At 49.0% G+C, this 23,919-nt stretch overlaps 3 protein-coding genes across 6 annotated transcripts; 1 reads left to right on the top strand and 2 right to left on the bottom strand.

The window, feature by feature from the left end:
• Nucleotides 1-312: 312 nt before the first annotated feature.
• On the bottom strand, nt 313-9,179 carry HAGH (hydroxyacylglutathione hydrolase). 4 transcript variants are annotated; one of them, XM_071444871.1, is made up of 10 exons: nt 9,052-9,156; nt 7,463-7,488; nt 6,078-6,259; nt 5,465-5,529; nt 4,568-4,685; nt 3,471-3,579; nt 2,505-2,608; nt 2,019-2,120; nt 1,691-1,770; nt 313-1,386 (listed from the first exon to the last, which is right to left on the bottom strand). In XM_071444871.1, exons 3-10 carry the CDS (start codon nt 6,180-6,182, stop codon nt 1,287-1,289), a joined length of 783 nt encoding a protein of 260 aa, XP_071300972.1. In that variant the 5' UTR covers nt 6,183-6,259; nt 7,463-7,488; nt 9,052-9,156; the 3' UTR covers nt 313-1,286. The 4 variants fall into 4 exon arrangements, with proteins under 4 accessions (XP_071300972.1, XP_071300969.1, XP_071300970.1 ...); XM_071444868.1 differs by lacking the exon at nt 7,463-7,488 and having other exon boundaries at nt 9,052-9,179; XM_071444869.1 differs by lacking the exon at nt 7,463-7,488 and having other exon boundaries at nt 8,951-9,080.
• A 65-nt stretch (nt 9,180-9,244) lies between these two features.
• On the top strand, nt 9,245-10,511 carry FAHD1 (fumarylacetoacetate hydrolase domain containing 1). The gene has a single exon (XM_071444882.1). The coding sequence runs from the start codon at nt 9,245-9,247 to the stop codon at nt 9,929-9,931; it is 687 nt and encodes a 228-aa protein (XP_071300983.1). The 3' UTR covers nt 9,932-10,511.
• A 1,317-nt stretch (nt 10,512-11,828) lies between these two features.
• Nucleotides 11,829-23,149, bottom strand: MEIOB (meiosis specific with OB-fold). Its single transcript, XM_071444884.1, has 13 exons — nt 23,081-23,149; nt 19,788-19,845; nt 18,468-18,599; nt 17,724-17,796; nt 17,155-17,350; nt 16,434-16,534; nt 14,882-14,934; nt 14,702-14,797; nt 14,161-14,268; nt 13,577-13,724; nt 13,062-13,245; nt 12,550-12,636; nt 11,829-12,272 (listed from the first exon to the last, which is right to left on the bottom strand). The coding sequence occupies exons 1-13, from the start codon at nt 23,147-23,149 to the stop codon at nt 12,156-12,158; spliced, it is 1,422 nt and encodes a 473-aa protein (XP_071300985.1). The 3' UTR covers nt 11,829-12,155.
• Between the last annotated feature and the right edge of the window lie 770 nt (nt 23,150-23,919).

Below are 23,919 nucleotides of genomic sequence, written 5' to 3'. Positions count from 1 at the left end.
GCAGCCCCTGCCCAGCTCCCTCAGGGATTCCCCAGCCCCTTCCCCAGCCCCATTCCAGCCCCTCCATGTCCCTCTTGTCCTGAGGGGCCCAAATGCCCCTTGTGAGGAAGGACTGGCACTCACAGGCAGCAAAACCAGAGCTGAACCCTCCCCTGTTCCCCTTCCACAAAAGTACAGCTACCACCAAAGCCCCTGGGGTCCCCACAATGTCACCCACTCACCCCAGGATTAGGGAGAGTGACACTCCCAGCTGGTTGGCTTCAATCTCTAGTCCAAACCCAAGAAATTAAGGAATTCTGTGAGTTAACAACCTCTGCTTCCAGCTGTTATTTATTTCCCCTCTGCCCAGCCCTCAGGACAGTCACACTCAGGTGTGGCAGTCACAGCATTCCAGGAGCCACCACAGCTTTAGGCAACACTTTTCTCTCTGAACCACATAAAATTCAGCATTTTAAAGCAAATGGAGACCTGGTGCCACCCCCCATCCCTGCTCACCTGGGGACAGGTAACAGCTGCTCAGCTGCCTGTGACTCCCAGGCCTGCTGCAAGGGTGTCACCACCCTCAGGGGGACAGGCACTCACCAGGAGTGGCTGCTCCTGCATTCTGAGCACCAGCCAAAGCCCTGGCACAGGTCACACACAGGGGACAGCAGGGAGCAGCTTCATGCAACAGCCTGGGACTCAAAGGGTGCAAGCACAGCAATGCCTGGGGACCAGAGAGCAGCTGGATGGCCTCAGAGGCACCCCCAGAGCCAGGGCAGCCCGTGGGGCTCACAAGTGACTCCCTGAAGCAGCACTGGCACAGCAGGTCTGTCCCTGGAACTGGTTTTGGTGGAGCCAGGAGGACACCCAGAATGTTGAAGAAGCAGCATGGAGGAAACATTGGAATCTTCAGCTCCTGAATTTGGTCTCTGCTTCACACAAAGACATCTCAGTCCCACCTTCTGCATCCACAGCAAGGACAGGAGCTTCTTCCTAAACCTCCAGGCTTGATCCTGCCCAGCCTGGAGTCTCACACCAACATTTGCACAATGATCTCTGCAGGTGACACTGACAGCTTGAGAGAGCAAGAGGAGGATAAATATTCTTCATCATAATATAAATATGCTGTAGAACATCTCAACAAGGGCAAAGTGCTTTTTTTTTTCCTTAATTAAAACAAAAAAAAAAACCTAAAGAAAACTTGTCTCAACCACGACAGAAGATTTGACTTCTAAAACATCTTAATGGTCTAAATGACACTTGAAGTGACATTAAAGTGATGAATAAAGTGATGCAGGCAGGGCTCAGTCCTTGGGCACTCTGAAGTTGTCCTTCTCTTTCCTGATGGCCCCCATGACCCGCACAGGGTCGCTCTCCCCAGCGTGCTCCTGGACTGACTTCTCCCTGCCAGGAGGGAAGAGCAGGCTCAGGGCTCGAGGCTGAACTTCAGCATCAAACCCTGGGCTCTGGCACAGCTCAGCCTGGTTTGCAGGCTCAGGAGGAAATGGCATTTCTGTGCCCCAGCAGCACCTGCTGGATGAAGGAACAGGACACACCAAAGCCTGTTCTGCCTCCTGAGCCAGGGAATGATGCTCAGCACAAGCCCCAAACCAGGAACCTTCTGCCAGGACAGCCAGTGAGAGCCTTGGAGGCACCCAGACAGGGACAGCTCCCCCTTCCCAGAGCCCCCCAAGCAAGGGCTCCCTACCTCACTCTCATGAAGGGGTTGTAGGTGAACTCCTCAGCGATGGTGGAGGGGATGGTGGGCTCTCCACTGTCATACTGGGCCTGCAAAGAGGGACACAGGGCTGCTCCACCAGGGATTCTGGGGAGCAGGGAGTGTCCTGGACAGAACAGGAGCTTCCAGGCAGGGAACTTCTCCCCCAGACAGCAAAGTGTGGGCACAGCCAAACCCTGCTCCCCTACAACACAAGAGCCAGGAGCTGCAGGATGCTCCCTCTGCTCTCCCCAGCATAGTCTCCTCTCCTGCAGCTCCTGAGCAAGGCTCTGTGTGCAGGGAAGGAGCAGCAGCTCACCTTGGCCCAGGCCAGCTTCTCCTGGATGTTGGGGTTCCTGGGTTCCACGTGCCGAGCAAACTTGAGGTTGTTGATGGTGTACTCGTGGCCACAGTAAACCCTCTGGGAAGGGGAAGGGACAGTGACACTGGGCACTGCAAAGGCACCCAGGGGGACTGCCAGGTGCCAGCAGCACAGGAACAGCACACTCCACACCCAACAGCCCCAAATGGAGACAGGCACACGTGCCAGGACTCAGCAGGCAGGACAAGCTGCCAGCAGAAGAGATGAGAGCCCCATGTCCCAGCCCCTGCTCCTTCCCAGAAAGCACAAACACATTTGGGGCAGGCCAATCCTCCCCAGGGCACTGCAGCACCACAGAACTGCTGGAAGCACCCATTCCTTGCACACAGCAGAGTGTCTGTGCACAGCAGCACCCTCAGGGCGTTTCTCTGCTCTTGGTGCTGCTTTGGGCTGCCTCACTCACACAAAAGGACAGGTTTGTACCGTTCGGGGGTCCAGGCTGCCCAAAATCTCAATCAGTGCCTTGTACATCTCTTCTGGGGTGCCCTCGAAGAACTTCCCACAGCCAGCCACGAACAGGGTGTCACCTGCAGGGGTGACATGGCATCAGGCCCACAGCAGGCTGCCCACAGCAGCCTGGGGGCTCAGCCCTGCCACTGCTGCCCCAGCACAGCAGCTGAGCACGGGGACAGCCACACCAACACTGCTGGCAAACGTGGAAGCCTCGGCAGGCACCTCCTGCCAGCACCTCTGAGCTGTGGGCAGCCCCTGTCCCCTGCTGTCCCTCCTACAGGGGACAAGAACACTCGTTCTTTGCTGTGAAACTGAACAAAGATGAGTCGCCTCAATTTTCTCCTCAGTGCTCCCTAAAATCTTGTTTAAGGCTCTTTCTCTTCCATGCAGGAGCTTCTGTGAGCTCTGGAGAACACAGGGATGAAGCACAGCCCCAGGGAAGGGGAATCCTTCTCCCCAAAGCAGGATCCAGGCCCTGGCCACCAGCAGTGGAGCACCAGCCCTCTCTGACTCCCTTACTCTCTCCTCTCTCTGCTGTCAGACCTGAGCACAGATATATGGAAAAGCAACAGGGTTTGGGATCAGCCAGTTTGGCCTGAGGCAGGAAACCAACAGCTCTTTACTCCAGGAAAAAAAAAAAAAAACACTGGATGTAGGATTCATGGTAGGATTCATGGTAGGATTCATGGTAGGATTCATGGTAGGACTCATGCAGGGCTCACTCCTGATGCTGCCTGCAGGGTCTGTGGGGCCCTGGCTCAGAAATCCAGAGGGGCTTCCCCAGCTCCACCTACAGCTCCTGCTTGGAAAGGGGAGCAAGATGTGGGAGTCAAGCAGCTGCCCTGGCAGGAAGGGAGGGATGCACATCCAGAGCCAGAGGCACCCAGGCAGAGGGGGAGCTTCTGTTTTTTGCAAGGGAACCTCCCAACTCCTCACCTGTAAAAACTGCAGGTGGCTCGGAGCTATTTGGCTTAGTCACATAATAACAGATGTGTCCCGAGGTGTGACACGGCGTACTGAGGCATTTCACACTCAGAGATCCCACCTGGGAAAAAGGTAGAACACTAAAGCTGAAGCTGCAATGGCATGGTTAGAAAAGAATTGCTACTCTCAGTGCTCTAATGGTCCTAAACCTGCCCCAGGCTGGCCAGGAAGCAGCAGCTCTGCTCCTGGGAGAGCCCAGGGAGGGAGGGAGGGCTGGCAGGGAGCTGCTTCCTCCAAGCAGGTGTCCTGACAAAGGGAACTGCCAGATCCTTTCATGTCCATGCACTCAAAGCTTGGTTGGCAGCAGGAGCCAACAGAGAATCCTAAACAAAGCTGATGGAGCGTGAAAAAAGCCCCAAACAGAAATGGAGCTGAAGGGGAGAAGTGGATGAGGAGAAGGCAAGGATTCAACATGGCCTCATGTGCCCACCTTCCTGTGCTCCCTCCTGTGCTGCTGCCCCTCCTGGGGTGCACCCGAGGCCAGCAGTGCCCTTCATGCCTGCTGCACCTGCCCCAGCAGTGCTGTCACCTGCCCCAGCAGTGCTGTCACCTGCCCCAGCAGTGCTGTCACCTGTCTCAGCAGTGCTGTCACCTGCCCCAGCAGTGCTGTCACCTGCCAGCTCCCTGCCAACAGGGGACAGCCAGGCTGGCACTGCTGTGCTCAGCCCATCTTCCAGCTGGCATCCCACAGGAACAGCTGGAGCTGTTCTCCTGGCAGAGCACAATCCCTGTCCTGTCACACAGCCCCTGTCACACTGTCCCTGCCCTGTCCTGTCATGCTGCCCCTGTCACACTGTCCCTGCCCTTATCCTGTCACACTGTCCCTGCCCTGTCCCCCAGCTGCACAGGGACACCCAGCATGTCCCAGGTGCCCCAGTGCTGTCCTCACACAAGGCAGAGGGGTCGCAGTTCCCAAGGCTGGACAATGCTGAAAGCTGCATTTCAACCATCCCCCATGTGCTGAAAGGCACCAGAGCTGCCCAGCCCAGGTGGAACAGAGCTGTGCCACAAGGAGGGGACGCCCAGAGCCCTGCAGGGCCTCCCTTTACCTTGAGAGCTGTCAGGTGGGACACTCTGTGGGTCAGGGCCCCCACCCTGCTGTCCCCCCCGTACACGTACAGCCCTGGCTCCATCTTCACCAGCTTCTCATTGCCTCCAGCATGGTCCCTGCAAGGGGAAAAAGGGCTTTAGGGAGGGATGAGCACAGGTTTATGCTCACTGGGAGTGCAGTGGTAAGCTCCAGGTGATCATTTCTGATCCAGCCTCTCCCAGGATCCATCACTCCTCCCAGCCAAGGACAGGCCACGACAGCAGGAGTGGAGATCATTTCTGCAGTAATTGGGGCAGTCAGAGGGGGAATCAATCCCTGGCAAGTCCATCCCCAGTTGGGAAACAGCAGCCTTAGGGGCTGCCAGTAACCTCTGCAGTATCTGGGGCAGGGAGGGAATGGGGTGAGTGGAAAATGTGCAGTCCAGCACCCCACAAAACACCAGGGAGCAGGCACAGAGCTACCCCAGAGCCCAGCACTGCTGTGCTGCTGGTTTGTCCAGCTCAGGGCTGCTTGTTTCACTCTCCAGCCACAGGGGTGGCTCCACTCTGACCCACAGACAGATGACTACAGCAAAACATTCATGTTCCACCCCTAGCAGAGCTGATCTGCACTCTGTGATCCTCCCACAATGCTGACTGCAGGACGCCTCACGGGCCTGTCCTGGCACCTCAGCACCCGGGTGCTCCCTCCCACACCCTGCACTGCACTGGCTGCCTGCAAAAATCAGCTTTTTAAAGGTGAAAGGCACTGACACACAGCTCTGCACAAAGCCTCTGCTCAGAGCAAGGCCAAAGGATGAGTTCTGATCCTTCTGCCTCAGAGATCACCTGGAGCCAGGAGAGCAGCAGCTCCTGGCTCTGTGTGTGTGTGTGAGGGACCAGGACATGGTGGTTACCAGTGGTGGTGGGTGGTCAGGACAGTGGTCAGCTTCACTCCATGCTTTTTGACTGCATCCAAAACCTGCAGGAGGGACACAGGAGGAGAGTCACACCGTGGAACGGGCTGGCAGCACCCCTGGTGGCACCTGGGCACGAGGAGGGAGAGCCCCAGCAGCCCTGCAGGAGCTCATCCCACCCAGGCTGGAGGGAGAGGACAGCAAATGAGCCCTGAGCCAGCCCCACATCCCCTTTCCCTTTTCTGCCCTACATCAAATTAAGGCCAAAATCCCAAACCAGGTCAGTAATGCCTGGGGTGAGGGAGGGACACAGCAATCCCTGAAATGAGGGACACAGCAACCCCTGGGGTGAGGGAGGAACACAGCAACCCCTGGGTGAGGGAGGGACACAACAATCCCTGAAATGAGGGATACAGCAGTCCCTGGGATGACACAGCAATCCCTGGGGTGAGTGGGGGACACAGCAACCCCTGGGTGAGGGAGGAACACAGCAACCCCTGGGGTGACCCCAGGCTGTCCTTCCAGCCTTCCCCCCACACCTGAGGCAGCGTGGGGCTCACTCCCTCCTGGAAGGCCATCCTGGAAGGCCATCCCAGAGCCAGGGGGGTGTTACCTTCTGGGGCTGCACAGGGTCGACGATGGCAGCCTCCCTGGTGTCCTGGTCGATGAGGAGGTACATGTAGTTGTCAGTGAGGGCTGGCAGGATTTCCACCTTCATGTCGGCCTGGCTCACTGCCTTGGGCTCCCTCAGCTCGTGCTCGGTGTGCAGGAATTGAGCTCGCAGCTGTGCTGGACCTGGGCACCCAAAAACAGCCAGAGCTCAGCCCTGGCAGGGGGACAGCAGGGACAGGGCATGGCAGGTGCCCCAGCTCACAGCACAGCTTGATCTGCCTCCTTCTGACAGGAACAGGACAAAACCCGGTGCCCCTCAGGGCTCTGGGTGCTCCAGAGCTGCCCCGAGAAGGACAGGACACTTTGCTTTCCATGCAGGGACAACTCTGCACTTGCATCAGAGAGGAGATTTCAAGGGCCAGGAGAGCAGAATGGAGCTGGTCAAAGGTCAGCCTGGGACAGTGACTTTGCAAAAAAGGCACAAAGGACACGTCAGAGCCAAAAAACAAGAAGGAAGGAGGGCGAAAGAAAGGAGAAATACAGAAATACACTGCTCCAACAGAAACATCCAGTTTGTATTTCTGGGGGAAATGTCACCCTGCAGTGCACATGGAGAGCAAACAGGCTCTCCAAGGGAGGAAGGCTCCCTACCTGGCCAGGTAACCCAGGGCTCTTGCTCATGCCTGCCCTGATGCAACACCAGAGCCTCCATGTTTGCTTTTGGTTCAATGTTTAATCAGATCCAAGAAGCAAATTCCAGATGCAAATAACCTGGGCTCCATTGCTTGACTCAAAGAAATAACCAACCCTAAGAGGAGTTACCACACAGACTGAAGGAAGGGAAGCAAAGGCAGCGAGGTCTGGCTTTGCTGGGCCCTGCAGTTCAGAGCTGAGCTCAAACACTCGCAGGGAAAGAGGTGCCAGGCCCTGCAGGTCAGGAACTGCTGGCTGAGCACCCACGAGGTGTTTGCACAACCCAGAGGTGCCTGTGCTGGCTCAGACCCATTTCATTCTGCACCACTGACTCTCCCAAAGGCTCCTGACTTTCCTGCTTGGCCGCCTCCCTCCGTGCCACCGGGAGGGGTCCCCGTGCTGGTGCTCACCCTGTCCCACTGTCCCCAGCCTGCCCACCCCCGATAAGAGCAGCTCTGCAGGAGCCCCACAGTCCTGCAGATCTGCTCCTGCTGCCAGCCCAGCCTGGGCACAGGGAGCTGTCAGAGCCCTCTGGCACAACCATCCTGCCCAGAGCTTCTTCCCCTTCCACCTCCACCATCCCTGCTCATGAGGGAAGGGGAACCAGTGAAATTTAAAAAAAACCAACAAACCCAAGGCACAAAACAACAGGCATGCACTGGGTATTTACAGGATTGGGAGAAGTATCCCTACCTGCAGTGCTCCTCTGGAGAAGACTTCTTTCAAAAAAAGAACACAAAAAAAGCCTTTACTATTCTTTGATGGGGAAAAACAATGCCCAAAAAACAACTGCTCACCAACAGGGAGAACTTTTGGATGCTGTCAGCCACAAGAGTTATCTATACTGGGTGTTTGTTTGCAGGTCAGACACCAATTAGGAAAAAAAAATACAACCAAACAAAAGGAAACAACCCAACCTTAGCTTCAACTCAAAGGAAATATTCACATACTTCAAATGCTTCTTTCCGATGAACCATCTCTAACCTTGGCCTGGATCCCGCAGTCTCTTTGCATGTGTAATTTGCAATTCTTACCAAACAAACAAACAAGCTGCACCACATAAGGAAATGTTTCCAAACATGTAATTTCAACAAAGGAATGAGAAAGCATCCACCAATAATGAAACTCATATGTTGTGAGTTGCCATGTGCAGCTCAGGAGCAGAGCAGGGAGCTCCTCACGCCCTGCTCAGACCTGTCCAGCCCAGAGGAGCTCCCTGGCCATGCTCAGATCCTGTCACACACACAGCTCTGCCCCAGAACTCATTAATTTAAAAAATGCCCAGTGACTCATTCTCGCTCAGCTTTGTCTGGAGCAGAGGGGTGGGACAGCAGTGGGACAGCGGTGGGACAGCAGGCTCGGAATCACCCACCTGGGCTTGTGGAATGGGTCATGGGCACAGCTGGAGGGGAAAGGCTCTGCAGCTGGAGGTGTTAATGTCGGCAGGCAGGTTCCCTCAGAACCCGGCTGCTTCGTGCACTTCCTCCAGAACGTTTGGGGTTACTCTATTACATAAAAGAGTGGAAAATTCCCGTTCCAAGCGGGGCTGTCACTCAGAAATGACTGCACGCCCAGCTGCTGTGCTGCCTCACAAGAACCACGCTCACTCTTTACACTCTATGGGGATTTTTGGGATACCCAGCGAGTTTGTGGCTCCAGGAAACGTGTCCGAAGCCAGGGCAGCTCCCAGTCCCGGCAGGGGAAGGTGCAGAGCCCACCCTACGATCCCGGGACCTCGGGGCTGCTCGGTCTGGCACTGCCACACGGCAGCTCCGGCAGCGTCCCTGCCACAGAACCCCGGCCAATCTCGCTCATCACAGCCACGTCTCAAAACCCCAGCGATGCAAAACCACCTGCGCAGACTTCCCAGAGAGCCCAGGACAGCCTTTGAGGATTTAGGCCCGAAATGCAAGCGCAAGCTCGGACAGTTTGGGGTCGGTTCCATCACCGGTACAAGCTGTCACCCGCCGAACGCAGCCCGGCCCCCCATCCTCCTCCTCCTCCTCCTCCCTGAGCACTGACCGGCGGCCCGAGGCTCCGCGGGGCCTCCGCGATGGGCTCAGCACGGCCCGGCCCCGGCTGCAGCCCAGAGCTCCCGGCCTGCTCGGGCCGTGAGTCAGCCCCAGGGCCGGGCACGCCCGGGGCCGCGAGGCACGGCCCGAGAGGAACCGCCGCACGTACCGGCTCGGAGAACGGCCCCGAGGACGGCCCCGGCTGCCAGGGCGGTGCCGAGCCCCCGCCAGCCCCCGCGGAGCATCGTGCACCCCGCCCGGCCCGGTTACCTTGGCTGTCCGCCCCAGGAGGCGGCGGCAGCGCCGGCACGGCCCGGCCCGGCCCGGCCCGGCGTGCGGGGGGCGGCGCTGCGCCCGGCCAGCCCCGGGCCCGGCCCCCGGCCCGCCCGCTCGGCCCGCGGAGGAGGAGCGGGAGGAGCGGCGGCGCCGTGCGGGGACCGGCAAGGACGCGGCAAGGGCGGCCATGGCCGGCTCCAAGCCGCTGTCCCGCTTCTGGGAGTGGGGCAGGAACATCGTGTGCGTGGGGCGCAACTACGCGGAGCACGCCAAGGAGATGGGCAGCGCCCTGCCCGCCGAGCCGCTCTTCTTCCTCAAGCCCTCCTCGGCCTACGTGCGGGAAGGGTCCCCGATCGTGCGGCCCTACTACTGCCGGAACCTGCACCACGAGGTGGAGCTGGGGGTGCTCATCGGCCGCAGGGCGCAGGCCGTGCCGCAGGACGCGGCCATGGAGCACGTGGCGGGCTATGCCCTGTGCCTGGACATGACCGCCCGCGACACCCAGGAGCAGTGCAAGAAGAAGGGGCTGCCCTGGACCTTGGCCAAAGGGTTCGGCACCTCCTGCCCCGTCAGTGAGTTCGTGCCCAAGGAGAAGATCCCAGACCCGCACAAGCTGCAGATCTGGCTGAAGGTGAACGGGAAGCTGAGGCAGGAGGGGGACACCTCGTCCATGATCTTCTCCATCCCTTACCTGATCAGCTACATCAGCCACATATTCACCTTGGAAGAAGGGGACTTGATTCTCACGGGGTCTCCCAAAGGAGTGGGGTCGGTGGAGGCCAACGATGAGATCGAGGCGGGGATCAGGGACGTGGTGTCCATGAGGTTCAAGGTGGTACAGGGCACGGAACCCCGGAGCCCAAAAGGTGTTTGACTGCCACAGCCCCGTTTCCATGGAGGCTTCAACACACCTGGAGTGCGGCCCAGCCTGGAGCAGGTGGAGCCCAGAAGCTCCAGATTCCAAAACTTAATTCCAAAACCGTACCTGGGAACTGGAGACAGAGACATTGGAGAGGGGATGGGCCTGGCTGTCCTTCTGCGTGTGCTTCTCTTCTGCTGATGCTTTGAGTATTGCCTTAAAATAAAAATTACTGATCAAAACAATTCAAACGATGATGTAGGAGCTAAGGCTTAGCCATGCTGTGGAAAATGAAAGGTTTATGTGAAGATGTTCGGCCCTAAATCAAGAGTTGCAGCTTTGCAGAGTTTCCTCTACAAGAGAAAGATGTTTGATTTTTTGGATTAGGTTTGTGATTCCTCTCTGCTTTTTTCAAGCATACAAATTAAAGAAGGATGGCTTTTCCTCCCACTCCAGGGGGCGAAGGCAGCAGGAAGTGTGCCAGATGTTTGGCAGATTGTTTTTTTCCTAAACTGAGATTTAAAAATGTTCTAAAAGTGAAATAATGTAAAAAGATCAAGAATAAAGAAGCATATGGATAAAGATCACCACCAAACTTTTCTTTTGAGTGTTTTCAATGTATTTTTTGGTAAAACTAACTGCAGCAGTTGCTGTTACCCAGTGCAGTGTGGTAGTGGGAGTTTTAAATGTTTCCAGCTGCTGAAAGCCAGGCTGGGTAACTTTCCCCAGTTGCCAGCTCCAGCTGTTCCAGCACTCCCCACCGGTTTGCATGACAGCGAGTTCTCTTTCAATTCAACAGCAAGTTGTAAAATATAATTTAAAAAATCCTCCCCATGCAAACATCAAAACCTAGATTTTCAAAGGTTGCACAGAACTGGCTCACTTCTAATAAAAACAGATGGATGTTTTTGTTTTTACATAAATGCAAACCAGCAAAGTTAAACACTTTCATTTATCAGAGCCAGATCTTAATAACTGCTAGGAAATGCTTTGGTTTTAAAAGTGGGGAGTTCTACAGAGAAAAATCCTGTCTCCCAAAGGGAAGCAGCTCTGTGAGAGCAGCACAGTCCAGATGAAATTGAAGAATTCCTTTAGAATTTCTTCAGAATTAAAATAGCCATTCGGGTGAACAGTTCTGGAAGAGGAAGGATGGAATTAAAGTGTCTGTACTGTTTGCATTTCCCATCTCTGGCAACAGCAGCAGGGCATTGTTTGCAGTTTGGTCTGCAGCCCTGGGTATTGACAGAGTTGGGATTAAGTTATTGGAAACATTCCCTTCAGAATGGGAATTGTTATGGCTGGGAAATGTTAAATCATTACTGCTACAAGAGGGATGCCATGACCCAATGCTGGCAGGATTTTTGGGGTCTTTATTGCCACCCATGAGTCAGGGGTGCAGTCTGGGATTGCTTGTCAGTATTTCCTGTTTCTGGGGGGGTTTCTCTGTGCCACGTTGCTTTAAGGGGTAGGGAGGGATCAGAGTTCCCTGGGATGTCCTGGCCTAAAACCCTTTGGCAGAGCAGGGCTGGGGGATCTCCCTCTGTTGGAAACAGGCTGAGTCCCAGTGTGCTCAGGAGTGAGGATGTGACAAATACACCAGCAGGAGGGGAAGCCATGGACTGTTTATGAACTATGGAAGCTAGAAATATATTAAAAATAGGGGAAAAATACATGGAGGAAGGCACAATGTACATACCTGGGTTCTTGAATTCCAGCTTTGGTGAACAGAGTCCTGCTTACAGCCTCAGCTTGATTTTTTGCTTGCCAGAGGTCACTGCTAATTGATTACTCTGCTCTAATTAGACCTAGTCTGCCCAAAGAGACTCAGCCCTGCTGTTGCCCACAGCTCCATGTTTGGCCTCAGCAAGGTGCAGCACAAACCCAGAGAGTGTTTCAAGGGGGCTCTTTATTTCTTTAACACAAAAGCAGCAAAGCAGTTAAAACCACACAAGTTCAACAGATCTCTTTAAACCTATTTGTCATTTCTGATTTTTTCAAAGATCTCAGCTGAGTGAGGAAATTTCCAGCCCCCTTGAAAGGGGTTGAATTTGGTAGAAGTAACATTTAAGCTGAGGCCCAAGTACACTTTTTAAAGTACAATCACCCAAAAATATGAACTCAGAGGCCCACTTAGAGGCTTGTAACGTGCACTTCTTTACCATCAGAACAGACCTGGCAAAACCCAACAACAGCAGAATTCCATCTCTAACAACAGAGTGAAGGAAGCCTTTCCTAGCATTTATAAATAATTCCAGTCTCTTCCCAACAAGCTCTGACTGGCCTCTATGGGATCTGCCAGTTTGCAGGAAAGAAGATTCACTTTTAATCCAGTTCTCCAATTGGGTGATGAAGTAACCTGGAAAAATAATTAAGGATCTTTGTTATCACAGCACCTTGACAGAGATTATTTTCAGATGTTTGACAGCATGTTTGACAGATTTATTTACATTATTTCCTGTGTGAGTACACAGTTTTGCCATCTGCCTGTCACTGCTGAAGTCAAACACTTTCATTTTGTCCTGGAAATAGGGACAGAGAAAGGGGAGATGGGAGAGTAAAAAGAGTTTTTCCCAAAAGGACAAGTTTAAACGTGAAAACCAGCTACTGTTTTGAATTAAACATTAAATACTAACTTTGAAGTAAATCTTGCTTCGTTCCAAGAGGAGTTGCCATTTCAGTGCAGTCTTCTGCTCTTCTTCCAGCATGAGGAATTCAGGGACCTGTTAACAGGACACCACAGAGCAGTTCAGCAGGTGGTTAAAACATCTCCACAACAGAATGATGATGAAAAGAACATCTTACATATTTTTATACATTTCTAAGCTGTATTTTTCTATTTTAATGTAGTGCTAGGTATGAGATGTGTACCAGGACAGTCACATTAACCAGATAAACTGCAGGGTGTTTGAAAATCAGAGTTAGGGATTTCCAGCCACATTCTCAGAAAAGCAGTGCTCTGAATTGGGTTCAGTCTTACACTGAACACAATTCCTGTGGGCATCTGCTGACTTCCAGCTTCTGCCAAGCTCTGCGTGTCCGTCCATCCGTCCATGCCATTTTTGTAACTCTTGCACACATGCACACAGAACATTTCAGATGTTTGTAATTCTCCTCAGGCTCCCCAGCTGAGCCCAATCCCCCTTACTGTGCAGCCCAGGGTGTCCTCAGCCACACAGTCAGCCAGGTAGCAGGAGTGCAGGGTGCCTGTGTGGTCTGTCACATCCACCAGGATGTCAAAGCTGGCAAAGGTGGACTTGGCCTCTGGAGAGACGTCAGTGCAGAAGGTGCAGGTGTTTGACACCTCGTTCACGATGAACCTGCACACTGAGCTGAGACACAGGAGAGAATTCATGCACATGTGCAATTTGTTCTTCCTGAAACATTTCTCTAGACTGAGATTTCCCAAGAGACTTTGTCTTTAAAAAAATTCTTCCTCTCCTAAACTCTGGAGTCTGTCTGAGACAAAGTGACCTCTTTCTTTTTCACTCTAGGACCACAAAGAGCCCTCAACAAAACCCCACCCCAGAAACCCACATGGCATGCTCCAGAGGAGTTTGATTTCTTCTCTGGGATGGGACTAAAGCATTGCTCCATGTCATGTGGCTCTGGGGAGCAGGGACAAGCACTTTTAGCACACACTCCAGGCAGGCAGTCGCTCACCATCTGTTGCGCAGGACTCTGGACACGCTCTCGTCGATGTCCAGGGTGGAAATGTAGCCATAAATAATTCCATGGACAGGCTCCAGCTTCCCATCACTCTGGAGAGCTTTTTCTTTCAGCTGTTCCACTGTGTAGACATCCACTACAAGTTTAAAAGGCAAGTTAAGTGTGTCTTAAGCCAGAAATTATTCAAAGAGCAATGGCAAAAGTGGATCTTAAGGCAATCAAAAGGAGATTTAAAGCGGCAGTAAAGCCCCCTCAAAAAAAAGAAAAAAAAAAAAAGTAAAACAAAAGAGACTCAGATCAGGAATATATCTATTATTTAATCTTTGTATCCTCCAAAAGGAGTTTTTGACAAAAGCTTTCCCCCTCACTTCTCCAAACTGGTTGCAGACAGAAAGAACCCAGCAGACAGGCTGCAGCTGAAGATAGGTAAAGGTAAAATAAGGGACAGCCCCAAGAAACCACCCAGACTTTACCTACTCAGCCAGGCTGGACCTGAGCTTTGTTTCTGTGAACACACAGAGCAGGAGCTCTTTCAGCTGCACTATGACATGACACTGTGCAGGTAAATAAAATCAAATGCTTACAGTTGATGGTTTCATTTGGCAGCTCCTTCATGGGGCTGGGCAGAGCTCCTGCCTGGGCACTCTCTCTGATGAAGCTGAAGAGAACATTTGCTTCTGCTGTTTCTGAAAATGCATTTTTAAAACTTACCAGTATATGTTGCATGTAAAAGTCACAGCATTTTTGTATTTTACAAGTTTTTGTTCTGGTAGCACAAACACATTGGAATTAGCCAAGATTTGCTTTTCTCTTTTTTATTTTAACTGTTAATCCTGCATGGAATAAACATATGAAGGTTGCTAACAAAAATATAAATATAAATATAAATATAAATGTATAAATATAAATATATAAATATATAAATATATAAATATATAAATATAAATATATAAATATAAATATAAGTAGAAGCCAAAGGAACTGGTCATCACAGAGCAGACAAAAAGCAGGGAGCTTTGTGAGAAGCAGGCAGAAGAAATCACAGTTCCAATAGATTAATTAATGCATTCTAGCCTAGAATAATTACTAAAAACAAAGAAATACTTGAGCAGCTCTTACCTGGGTTAGTTGTAATGATAGTTTTGGATATCACCGTTGCAGTCATGCAGTTCCTAAATTTGTCAAAATTGATTCTCACATCTGATGCAAATATAACTGTGCAGAAAAACACCCCCATGTTACTGGAGAGTAAATGTCACATAAAGAACTTCAATAAAACCATAAAGCAGACTGGTTTACCTGTTTCTTGGGGGATCCAACTCTGTGCCAGCTGGATGGATTCATTATCCCAACTAAATTAAACAAAAGTGGATGTATCAAAACATTTTTGAAACAGCATTCCAAGTGTTTGGTACTAAATTACTCAATAATGTAGTTGTAATAAGATTGGCCAAAGGGGACACGACTCCTTTGTGACACACGTGGCACTGAAATTCCATGTGCCATGAAATTCCTGCTTTATCTCCAACAGGATAAAATTAAGATGGGTCTAAATGCACAATACACCAGGGGAAATGCTATGTTTCAGCTTTTATCCAAGTCATTTCTAGCTAAAGCAAATCCCAGTTCAAGGAGCTGTGTGTGCAGGGCCAGGCTGATTGCTCAGATCCCCAGGCCAGATGTTCAGCACGTCCAACACTGGGATCTTTGTGCCTGGGGATGATGAGACTGGAGTGAGGTCACAAACATCCCTCAAAAATGGTAATTTCATGGTCTCTTGATAAAATCTCATTCAGCTCCTCCTAAATTTGGCTGGCAAGAGCACAGCCAAAGCACGGATTTGTTCTGGTGGGTTTTCTCCTTAATCCTTGGGAAAAGATTGAAGATATTTCCTTTTCATCTGATATTGCCCAGGCACTTCTTCACTGCTGGGCTCTGGTGTCCCCTGACAGTGCCCAAGTGCCAGCACTGAGAGAGCTGCTGGAGGAGGTCATTTCCAAATTAACCCTGGGCTGCAAGGATTCACCCCAGAGCTGCTGCTCTTGGTTTTGTGGCTATGAATTGTGTTAAACATCCCTGGTGGTAACACAGATCCCAGCCCACAGTGCAGGGCTGCCTGCCTGCTTCCCCTGAGGGAACAGAGGTCCCTAAGTCACTTTTGAACCACCAAGCAGCAATCCCAGGGCACGGGGACACCCACACCCCCACATGCCCCTGCACTTGGAAAAGCCACAAGTTTATTGAACAAACTCTGGGCAAAATGCAAAGGTTCCTCTGTGAACAAGGCACTGTTCAGGGATGGGCTGGGGGGAGCTGTGTTTGTAAACAGGACAAAGTTTGAAAATACAGCCAAAGTCACATCAAAATGTTTCTGCATTGTTTTAAGTATTTTAAAACTATTTCAACTTATTTCCACTCCACTTGCAATACTGCTTGGCTTTAAAAATGGATCATGCTCTTCATTTTCCTGCCCTCCTGCTTGTGGAAGAGACACAACAGCCTTTGCAGCTGGTTGTAAAAGTCATTTCCTGAATTAGCTCAAATGTCCACATTAAAAAAAAAAGGAATTATTTGGAACTGAGCTTCATTTTGCTGTCCATGAGCCAGCAGGCTGTCAGCAAGCCATAGAACTACACAAGATATATAAGACCACTCTAATGAATCTCTTCTTTAAGTCTCTTTTCAGTGTACATTGTTGCCTCATCTCAGTTGCCTCCTAAATAACAATATATTTAAATTAAAAGACAGGTTTATAGTTAATTAGTGTGTGTTACAGCTAATTTCTTTACCCGTGTTTGCATTATATTTTTAGTGAATTAAAGAACATTTAGTGAATTAAAGAACATCTTACCATACTATTGGGAAAGACCTCTCTGTTTCATCAAACAGCTTTACTTCACACCTCTGGCCTTTCCTTTTGTCTGAAGTCATGAAATACTTTGGCTCCCCAACCTTGAAGAAGAAAGAGAAGAAGTCACTTGTCCTCTATTGAGTGTTTAGGGGAATAAAACTCATAACCTAGAAAAGGGAAGAAAGACTCTAGACTATTAAAAATGAGATCACTTCATTTTCCCTTCATTTTGTTGATAAAAGTCTCATCAAAGGGTGTGTGTGGTTATTGTCACTCAGCTGCCAAGCTGAATAAATGGAGTCCTGGCCACTGTGGGGCTCAAAATCCACATTTACACAGATTTACAATGAAGTTACTCGTGGCAGAGCACAGAAATGCTCCTCACTCACTGCCATCACAGCCCAAAATCCACATTCACACAGATTTACAATGAAGTTACTCATGGCAGAGCACAGAAATGCTCCTCACTCACTGCCATCACAGCCCAAAATCCATATTTACACAGATTTACAATGAAGTTACTCGTGGCAGAGCACAGAAGTGCTCCTCACTCACTGCCATCACAGCCCAAAATCCACATTTACACAGATTTACAATGAAGTTACTCGTGGCAGAGCACAGAAATGCTCCTCACTCACTGCCATCACAGCCCAAAATCCACATTTACATGGATTTACAATGAAGTTACTCGTGGTAGAGCACAGAAATGCTCCTCACTCACTGCCATCACAGCTGCCAGCACGTTGAGGACTCTCCCATGGAGGCTTTGTCCATTTGCCACGATGTCCCCCAGGGAATAATAATCCTGAGGGTCCTTGACAGGCAGGTGCAGCAGGGCCAGCAGCCTGGTGTCTGTGTCGTAGCAGGACGAGGTTTTAACCACAGAGTGATTTTCACTGAGCAATAATTTGTAGCCACTAGAACAGAACAGATCCCATGGATCAGCACTGCACTCACTGAGGTATCAACAGTGTAAAATGTTCATTCATGTGGAAAACCAACTTTATTCCATTTTAGTTTTTCCTAAAGGTACAAAAAATTCTTGTCGATTTTACTCAAAGAACGAAGTTTACTCTGTTTAGCAAAGAACATTATTGCTTTATGACCTTCTGGTTATTAAATATATCCTCCCTTGAGATTTGACAAGACACTGTTGAGCACAGGAGGAAGGTACAGCCACACAAGAAGAAAACACCAAAAATTTTTACCAATTTCATGTGGTTGGAAATTAAAGCAAGTCTTGACTTTGATCTTTCCAGAAAGAACCACCACTCCATGCTTTAAATTTACCTAGGAGTTACAGGGTTGAATTTTTCTTCTCTTTCTGCTTCCTTTGACTGAATTAATGGATTTTCAATTGTAACTAAAATAAAACATTGATAAGTAATGTTAGAAATTGATTCTAGGTACAATTATAGACATTTTTGTGTGTGCACTCTGTAAGTTCACAAGTTTTACCCAAACAACCACAGGCAGCAAAATCTTTCAATGAACTTAAAAAGATAAAAGTGCATCCTGTAAATAAATACAGGATTTTTGTTGTGGTTTTATCAGCAATCATAGTCATATCTATAACTGAGGGAAGACAAACAGCAAACTGCTTTACAGCTTATTTTTCATCATGTTTAAGACCTCAATATAATGTGAGCTTTGACATTGATTAACTGCAGGCCAGCTCTGAGCTGCTGCACTCCGTGGGTTTCTTTTGTTGACATATTTACTGGGCTTCAGTTGAAATCCTTGGAATCTTGTTCCTTTCCTCTTTCTCTTGAACAGAACTGAACAATTTGTTTCCAATTAGGCTGTTTGTGAGTCCTCAGAGCAAAACACAGCAAAGCCACCAGCACAACCCTGATTGCCATGCAAACAGAAACGTGGTGGGAATAAATAAAATAAAATTAAATTAAAATAAAATAAAAATAAAATAAAAATAAAATAAAATAAAAATAAAATAAAAATAAAAATAAAAATAAAAATAAAAATAAAAATAAAAATAAAAATAAAAATAAAATAAAATAAAATAAAAAAACTCACCACAGTCACCAACCCTGAAGCTTTCTGAGAGGGATCTGATGTACTCTCCTCTGCCCCAGGACTGGACATTAATGAAATAGGTTGGGGAATCACGAATGGTAAAATTGAAGGTGTATCTCTCAGTGCCAATGTCTGCAAAAATAAACAGGGCTGCAGCAATTCCTCAGCACAGCTTGATTCCTAACTAGAATATGTGTATAAAAACTACTATTTTGGGGGTTTTCTGGATTTTAGCAGGAATTTTCTCCCGCTGGAGGCCAGCAGGTGGTGCAGGAGCACGGCGGTGGTTGGGAATGGGCTCCATTCCTGCTGTGGCTGTAGCTGTGAGGGTGTAAACCTCAGCTCAAAGAGGGAGAGGTGCGGGAGCTGTGGGAGGTGACAGCCGGGGCTGTTTGCACACACAGCCCCAGGTCTGTGCGAGCTGGGCTGGCTGACGGCCCAGGCTGCAGGGACACTGCCAGGGGGGCAATTCAATAAAGCAAAGTGTTTGAAATGCTATGGAAAATTCAGGATGTTGGTGTCTGCATCCCTGCCCTGTCTCATACAGGTAACTAGCAAAGCTTTCCAGGATCACAGCATGATGCAATAGATCACCGAATTCTCCAGGAAAACTCAGGTGATCCCCCAGAGTGCCTTGAGTGCAGGCCCATGGAGCACACACACCACCACCCTCTGTGGACTCTGCACTAGGCTGGCCCCAGTTTTGGGTGACAACAGTGACAACAATGACCTTCCCCCAAAATCTCACCCCTCCAGCAGCTCAGCAGGAGCCAGTGGCTGCAGAATAACTGAGCCCTTCTCTTGCAGCTGGAATGGCTCTCCAGGGCTGGAGGTGCTTCCTGACACTGTCTGCACCAACCCTGACTGTAAATTTGTTGTTTCAATTTCCAATTAACATTATTAACAACATACAATTCCCATTTTGTCCCAGATGAAGCTGTTGCTACTCAGGCCAGAAATTACTTGTGTTGCTCCATAAGACATGTCCTCAACATTTCTGTTTTAAGAGAGAACAAACATGAAGGCACCAGCCCCATTCCAGCAGTATTTATGGAAGAGTGGGTTCATATTGGTTCCATCTTCAGAGCATGAAACACTCCCATGACAGAGATTTTCCAATTTCTAATTGATATGGCTTAGCCAAACCAATGCTGCTCTTTCATCTTGGTTCTCAAACAGACACCATTTTTTTGGGTGCATTTTTATTCTATCCATTTTACACTGAGAAATCTGTTTATCATTTAAACCTTGATTTCAGTCATCTCTGCCAAATTACACAATTGAAGAAAATGAAGTAAAAAGAGTTTAAAGGGACTGTACTTTTTCGGTCTGGAAAGCTTCTGACATCTGTTTTCCCAATAACCACCCCGATTACATTCTGAAAAATAAAAAGATTATAGAGTACAAGTATTAAACCCAGATGTAGATGATGAATTAGATTTCATGGAATTATACTCTGCTGATGATAATAAACATATTTCTGGCTGGTAATCATTTTAATCTATTTACCCTACAGTACCGTATGAGCTAAAGAGTAAAACATAAACACACAAGTTTACTTTAGGAAAAAATTGTGACTAATAAAAATATTAAAAGAAATGCATCTGTTTCTGTTTGCGAAGAAAATGAGAGGACAAAAGTTCACCCCAACCCTTCACAATTCTGGCTGTTCTACAGCAATCTCTCCTCAGGTAGGCAGCAATGCTGTTGTTTCATGCTCTCTGCACAGGTCTCAGATATCCTCAAATGCTCCATGGAAAGTCTGGACAGGATTTATTTTACTCTAAAGTGTCCAAGGCTTTCCTGGCTCTCAGCACCACGAGCCACACGTGTGCACCTACAGGAGCTTGTCCTGGCCTCAGCCAAGCAGCCTAAATTTCTACAGGTGCCTTTCTCTTGCTATCTTTCAACTGACTCCAAGGGAGCTGAGGCAAGGAGCTTTTCTGTTGATTCAGACCAAAATCAATCTTATTCTGCTTTGCTAAACCCGTGTCTGTTATGTAAAAACATCCTGTTCTCAATTGTCAAACACAACTACTGGGAGCAAACACACACACATGTAGATATAGACACATTATCTGTCTATCTATAATATAACATAACAGCTGTGTAGTGGGTTCTTGTTGTTTTTCAGGTGTTCCTTGGTGTCAGAGAAGGGCTTTGAGGTGCTCCTTTGGGATTTAAAAGGTCAGCAAGGAAAGTCAGAGTGGGATGAGGGCTGGAAGAACAGACTGAGAGTGCAATACTGCCAGGACCCTTCAAAACATGAAGCATCCTGCCTCAATCCCACATCACAGAATCCTGGAATGGTTTGGGTTGGAGGAACCTTAAAGCCCATCCAGTGCCACCCCTGCCATGGCAGGGACACCTCCCACTGTCCCAGGGGGCTCCAAGCCCTGTCCAGGGACACTGCCAGGGATGCAGGGGCAGCCCCAGCTCCTTCACACGAGCCCTTCTGGCAGCCCTGAGTGTCCCATTCCAGCAGAATTCCAGAGCCAGCAGGGAAGGGCAGGGCTGCAGTTCAATCACCCAGCCAGGATTCATTTGGTACCTGTTCCTAAAGCAGCGGGACCTGCCTGACTTCACTGCAACCATATCGACACGGGCTCAAAAATCAGCTCTCCGGCTTCCTTGGGATCACTAGAGGGAGCACGGGAACTGCCTTATCCCGCCCGGAGGGACACGCTCAGGAAGAGGCCACTTGTGTTCAGCACTGTAATATCCCCCTTCCAGACTGAACGCTTTATATCCACTGCACGCAGGGATTCTGATTAGGATTTTGGTTTTCTATTTTGGGTTTTGTTTCTTAATTAAAAAAAAAAAATCTATCAAATTATAGCGCAACATTCCCTGTATCTCACCACCAAATGTCAAAAGAACTGACATTTAGGATGAGTGCCTGCAGAAATTAGGCTGATTGTGCCTAATTTCTGGGGTAAATATCCAATTTCACCAAGAAATCTGCCCTGGCCCTGCTGTAAATGTGTTCACCTCTGTGTCTCCAACCCCAGGCTTGCATGGGGAACTGGCAGAAGGAATTGACCTGGCTGGAAACTGTTTTGGACTGAGAAAGGGAGAAAAACTTCCAGAGATCATTTCCTTGATCAGCTCATTGTGCAACTGCCCAAGCACTCATTTTCCCAAAAGAGGAGGGGAACACCCCCCATGGTGCCTGTTTTGGCAGAGCACTGCTTGAGGCTGCTCAACCAACTCCTGAGCACTGCAAGTGTTTACACTTCAATCTCTTTCACTTTTTAAAATAAACAGCAAACTCATAAACCATGCCATTTGGATACTTCAAACTGTGTGTTCAGCTAACACAACACACACTGATCATTCTATCATAAATTATTATTTTATAAAAATACTTTCATTGCCGTGTGTTGCTAACTGCAATACTCGAGATAAGTTTTATTTGTAAAAGAAAAGCTGTTAACTGGGTTAGTGGATCATTATTTGGGAGGAACTGTGAATGACAGGTTAGATTAGCATTGCTGAACACCAGTTTGGATCAGTATGGCTCTAAGGAGATAGAAAACTTCTCTTAGATCATCCCTTTTCGGTGATTCCTCTTTCATTTGTTTAAAGTAAATGAGAAAATAAATTGTGCCATCCCAAATAAAAAGTGGTGGGAATGGGAAAACTCCCTATTTTCACTCTTTCCAGGAACAACAGAGCTTCTCTGGGGCAGGGGAGGGGGGATGCTGCCCCTACTCAGGTGAGACCCCACCTGCAGAGCTGCCTCCAGCCCTGGGGTCCCAGCACAGGGAGCACGTGGAGCTGTTGGGGTGAGTCCAGAGGAGGCTCCAGAGTGACTGGAAAGGCTGAAAGAATTGGGATTGCTCATCCTGGAAAAGAGAAGCTTTAGGGTCACCTATTGTGGCCTTCCAGGGGCTGAAGGAGCTGACAAGAAACATGAGAGAGGGATGGAGTGACAGGACAAGGGCCAATGGCTTCAGAGAGTAGGCTTAGGATACTGGGGATAAATCCTTCCCTGTGAGGGAGGTCAGGCCCTGGCACAGGTGCCCAGAGCAGCTGGGGCTGCCCCTGCATCCCTGGCAGTGCCCGAGGCCAGGCTGGGCTTGGAGCAGCCTGGGACAGTGGAAGGTGTCCCTGCCATGGCAGGGGTGGCACTGGATGGGCTTTAGGCTCCCTTCCACCCCCAAACCAACCTGTGATCCTATGCAAACCCAATTTTCATCCCAAAGAAACAGAACCAGCCCTGCCATGAAACTGTGAGGTTTTTACCCTGCCTTCCCAGCGTGCCTGAGACACTGCTGAGGTCCCAGATGATTGTGGCTGCATAATGCTGACTCTGTCATGTCCTCAATAATGTCTTCACTAATTCAGCATCCATTTCAAGGGCTACAAAGGAGCCTCTGATACATGGAATTGTCCAGTCAATATCTGTGCCTGTGGTACCCACAGGCTGAGGACAACTACAGCATCAATTTTCATTTTGCTGCTTTGCACACAAAGAAGGGAAGGTCCTTTCTACCCAACAATTGCACTAATGCTATCAGTACCTAAATACACATCAATTACATAATTTTGCAGTAATATAAGACAGTCAGCTACAATTTCATCTGGGAACAAAAGGCTTTGAGACTTACAGGACGAGCAAGGTTTGGATGCAGATCTGAAAGTGCAACAAAGTTCTGTGCTGAACGAGAATGAGCCATTCTTTATCTGAAACTGAAGGAAGCTGACTTAGATTTTGTAAATATCCAAACAAATCACTTAAGACCATTCACAGTGAGAATAACAAGTTATTTTTTAACATAAATGTTTTGACCTAATAGCATCTGTTTTCAATAAGAGGCATTTCAAGCCATCTGAAGTAGACAATTCTATATTGTTTGCATTTGGCGGTGGAAGTTATGAATTTTACTGTGACAGCTCTACCTAAGCTTCTCAAATAAAGGCCTGTAATTTTTATTTATTATTCATCATTAAATGACTCCATTAGCACCAGGCTCTGAAAAATATTTACCCTCCTTCTCTCTGGGAAGCCAACTGAATTTAATGAGGCAGCTCATATTTAAAAGGCAATTTATATGTGAGGAAAGAGAAGTGTTGGACTGCAAAGCACCTTTAATTGAGGTTTTGGACTAAATATTAAACTACTTTAAAATGTGAGTTTATTCCTTCCTCAAAATACAAAAACTGTGAATTTATTAAAATAAAATTTGTGAAAACCAGTTCTTTCCAGGCTGCCAAACGTAGCATTTACTGCCCAGCCCTGAGAGCACCCAGATTCTCTCTAGAGGTGCCTAAGTGGGGCCATAGTTGCTTTTTCAGACCTTCTGAATGCCTCTTATTATTTCATGGGTTCCTCAGAGACATTTAGATACTTAACAAATGGTTGTCAGATTCTGGTTTTTGTTGTAAAAGGAATTCTGGCATTGTCCAAATCTTAATAACCTTTAATAGGAGAGAACTGCTGACATTT

This window comes from Agelaius tricolor, unplaced genomic scaffold (genome assembly GCF_023055355.1).
Source record: "Agelaius tricolor isolate 1412-34295 unplaced genomic scaffold, bAgeTri1.0.p SCAF_19, whole genome shotgun sequence".
Classification (NCBI taxonomy): Eukaryota; Metazoa; Chordata; class Aves; order Passeriformes; family Icteridae; genus Agelaius; species Agelaius tricolor.
The sequence above is the reverse complement of the archived record's forward strand: the minus strand, read 5'-3'. Positions and strand labels throughout refer to the sequence as shown.

Coding starts and splice junctions, on each gene's coding strand:
- MEIOB (XM_071444884.1), bottom strand. CDS start 23,149: ATGGCTCATTCTCGTTCAGCACAGAACTTTGTTGCACTTTCAGATCTG. Junction 14,935..16,433: donor AGGTCTTTCCCAATAGTATG/GTAAGATGTTCT, acceptor TGTTTAATTTAG/TTGGGATAATGAATCCATCC. Junction 12,273..12,549: donor GAAGCAAGATTTACTTCAAA/GTTAGTATTTAA, acceptor TTATTTTTCCAG/GTTACTTCATCACCCAATTG.
- FAHD1 (XM_071444882.1), top strand. CDS start 9,245: ATGGCCGGCTCCAAGCCGCTGTCCCGCTTCTGGGAGTGGGGCAGGAAC.
- HAGH (XM_071444869.1), bottom strand. CDS start 9,026: ATGCTCCGCGGGGGCTGGCGGGGGCTCGGCACCGCCCTGGCAGCCGGG. Junction 3,580..4,567: donor CCCACCTGACAGCTCTCAAG/GTAAAGGGAGGC, acceptor CCTTTTTCCCAG/GTGGGATCTCTGAGTGTGAA. Junction 1,771..2,018: donor AGAAGCTGGCCTGGGCCAAG/GTGAGCTGCTGC, acceptor CCCTCTTTGCAG/GCCCAGTATGACAGTGGAGA.